A 2,906-nucleotide genomic window follows, 5' to 3' on the forward strand; every position below is an offset into this window, starting at 1 on the left:
TTGTTGTGGTCCTCTTCAGAAGGGCCAACTTGTTGAGGGTCTTTTCGGGTGTGGAATTAATGTACACTGTTGTTTTTTAATATAACTTAACTTTAATTATGATAAACTAATTACAATAGTTACTCTGAGGGAAACTGTGAAAAATAATAACGTGTTGAAGAGTAAAAAGAGAGTTGAAGAGCAAAAGTAAAAGAGTGTTGAGCAAAAGAAGTATGTGACTGAAACAGGGTTTTAGCAAAAGAGATGTGAGGGCCTGTCTTGCAGTTCCTTAAATAATATCTAAGCTACAGAAATGCCAGAGGCGTACAGTACAATTTATATATCCTTAATCTAATATTCAGAGCAGTGGACGACACTGCCCTAAACTTACATTGTTCAGATAGACAGACGTCTGCGAAAGCTATATAAATTTATGATCAAAATTCCCAACAGTAATAGTTAAAGTTATCAATTAGAATTATATTGTAGGGTCGTTTATGACCTCAAAGGTATGAAGGTTTTTATTAGAGATGGGACATTCCTAAACTAATATTACAAATTTGATTAAAATGAGGACGGGATTATAACACCTCCCCCCTAAGAAAATTTTTTTCCATAACAAAAAAAATTAAGAGAACAAAAATCGTCAAATTAAACAATAAACAATACACACAATAACTACACTATTCTAAGAGTAAAAGTTTGAGAAAAAAAAATAAAAAAAAGTAAAAATACACTGAACATTTTAGTCTTTAATTAGTCCATATGAACCGATGGTGTTCTAGTCGAGCGTCGACCACTTAAGTTTAAAAATTCCACGGCTGAACGATTACTTGGGAGTCCACTTCTTCCAGCTTCTTCTTCCAATATTTGTTCGAATTGGGCCTGAGTTATTGGATTTGGAGTATTAATATTTGTATTAAATAGTTTAATACAGCAACCTTCAGAGAGGGTCCTGGGCTCCTTGGTACAGCATAGTAATCTTCTTAGCAGGTTGAACAGTCCACACCATTTTAGAATATTATACAATAAGATGATCGTTACAATTGAACCAATTGCTGATAGTCCAACAGTATACCAGTGTGAATGTTGCACAATAAATGGTTTCTTCAATTGTATGTCTAAAAGATCGTCCAACTGGTTCAGCTTGTGATTAGCGAAGTTCAGTTCATCCAATTTTAAATTTGTTATCTTCACTGGCTCAAGATCTAATGGGGTTATGTTAAGTTTAATTTCCTTCTTCAAACAACAGTCGTCTAGCACAATATTATAATCTGGAGTATAGTAGCTAACATTACGAGTAGTCACACTGAAAGCTTGTAAAGTTATTGTTTGAGTGTAACCCTTGCAAAATGGTTCAATACTTAAAAGTCCACTAGATTTAATCTCTATATCTTCTATTTGAGAATCCTGGCAAGATAATGTTAAAGGTGTTGGATTCGACATAAGGAATAACCACGTGTTCTTCTCTAGGGGATGCCATATTTCAAAATTTGCTTTTACTGTTTTGGCTAGACAATCCTCTGGGATTTTCTTAATTATGGAGACATACAGAAACACTTCACATACAGGATGTTCTTGAACTCTTATAGCTTGGGAGTTCTTACATATGTATTCATCTTCGGTGGTCTTCGTACAAGTTGATAGATCCCGCATCGCCACGTAATATACCTTACTAGTACTTATAAGAAGATAAGGAATGGTAGGTTCAATATAAGAATAAAGGTTAGATGAACTATGTGAAACGGGTAAAGGAAGTAATTTGAATAGATTATAGTTTAATTCTTCTACCAGTGGTATAGAAATACCAAAAATTAAAATTGTTCCAGAAAGTAAAACTTGTAGTTTACTAATTTCAAAATATTTATGGATAGTAGAATAAGATATTGAGAGAGGAAAGTGTAAACCATTAACCAGTTTAACATTAGATAATTCGTTAAGAAGGTCCTTTGGACTTATGACTTTTGGATGTAATATGTTGTGTTTAGCTAAGGTTATGGATGATATTAATATATCGTATTCTTCATCTAAATCTTCTAACAACTGAGTCATCAATGTTAAATGAGAATTTACGGTTGTTTTGAATTTCGTATTTAATAATTCCTTGAGAGTTTCATTACTAAATTGATTAAAAAATTTTATATTTTTGTTCAAAAGCTGTTCATTTATTTTAAAGCTTTGAATACTATCATTAAAATTTTGAATAGTATTTGATATAATTCTTATTTGTTGTTTCATTGTAAGTTGAGTTTCGTGATTTGCAGATAATAGATTTTTTATGGCTTGGTCATAAAATTTTGCATCGTCAGCATCAGGTATACCAAATAACCAATTAAAAGCGTATGAAGCGCCATTAAAAATTCCTCTTTTACTACGTGAAAAAGTTTTATATCCAAGCATTCCATTGACAGTATCATCTTTGTCTTGAATTTTTGACATTCTATTTTTTAAAATAGTCAAAGTATTATAACAAAAATTATTATCGAAACCTGAATTTTCATTACTGTGACATAAATTAAAAGAACCTTGATATATATTAGAGAGAGAATTTAGTTTATCATTATAATAAGATAAATTTATGTGTGTGAAAAGAATGATTTCAGATCCGGATATCTTTGCATTTCCCAATTTATGATAATATATTCCCGTTTGTCCAGGTAGATAAGTTATATGATAATTAGAAGTGTTAGAGGGTAATGGAAAAAGTACAATAAGGTATAAAAATAAGGCGAACATTTTAATCTGAAACAAAGGGTTTTATCATGTTAGTATGATAGATAATATGTCTTTTCCCAATTTGAATTTGAACATTTTTTTCATTAAGTACTTTTGTTATTTTATACGGGCCTTTAAAATTAGGGGATAATTTTTTGCTTAAGCCTGGAGAAACTTGTTTATTTAATATATATACTAGGTCATTAGGTTTA

At 30.9% G+C, this 2,906-nt stretch overlaps 1 protein-coding gene across 2 annotated transcripts; it reads right to left on the reverse strand.

Annotated features, from left to right (window-relative positions):
* Positions 1–6: 6 nt before the first annotated feature.
* On the reverse strand, positions 7–2,161 carry LOC115879974. 2 transcript variants are annotated; one of them, XM_030897046.1, is made up of 2 exons: positions 1,066–2,161; positions 7–806 (listed from the first exon to the last, which is right to left on the reverse strand). In XM_030897046.1, the coding sequence occupies exons 1-2, from the start codon at positions 2,029–2,031 to the stop codon at positions 786–788; spliced, it is 987 nt and encodes a 328-aa protein (XP_030752906.1). In that variant the 5' UTR covers positions 2,032–2,161; the 3' UTR covers positions 7–785. The 2 variants fall into 2 exon arrangements, with proteins under 2 accessions (XP_030752906.1, XP_030752905.1); XM_030897045.1 differs by having other exon boundaries at positions 7–864; positions 921–2,158.
* Positions 2,162–2,906: the final 745 nt, after the last annotated feature.

The sequence above is a fragment of the Sitophilus oryzae genome, unplaced genomic scaffold (genome assembly GCF_002938485.1).
Source record: "Sitophilus oryzae breed Bouriz unplaced genomic scaffold, Soryzae_2.0 scaffold_1602_pilon_pilon, whole genome shotgun sequence".
NCBI lineage: Eukaryota > Metazoa > Arthropoda > Insecta > Coleoptera > Curculionidae > Sitophilus > Sitophilus oryzae.

What these genes read in the sequence shown, in the direction of transcription:
- LOC115879974 (XM_030897045.1), bottom strand. Translation starts at nt 2,031, where the DNA reads ATGACTCAGTTGTTAGAAGATTTAGATGAAGAATACGATATATTAATA. An exon ending in GCCCAGGACCCTCTCTGAAG is followed by an intron (nt 865 to 920) that starts GTTGCTGTATTA and finishes CCAATAACTCAG; the next exon opens with GCCCAATTCGAACAAATATT.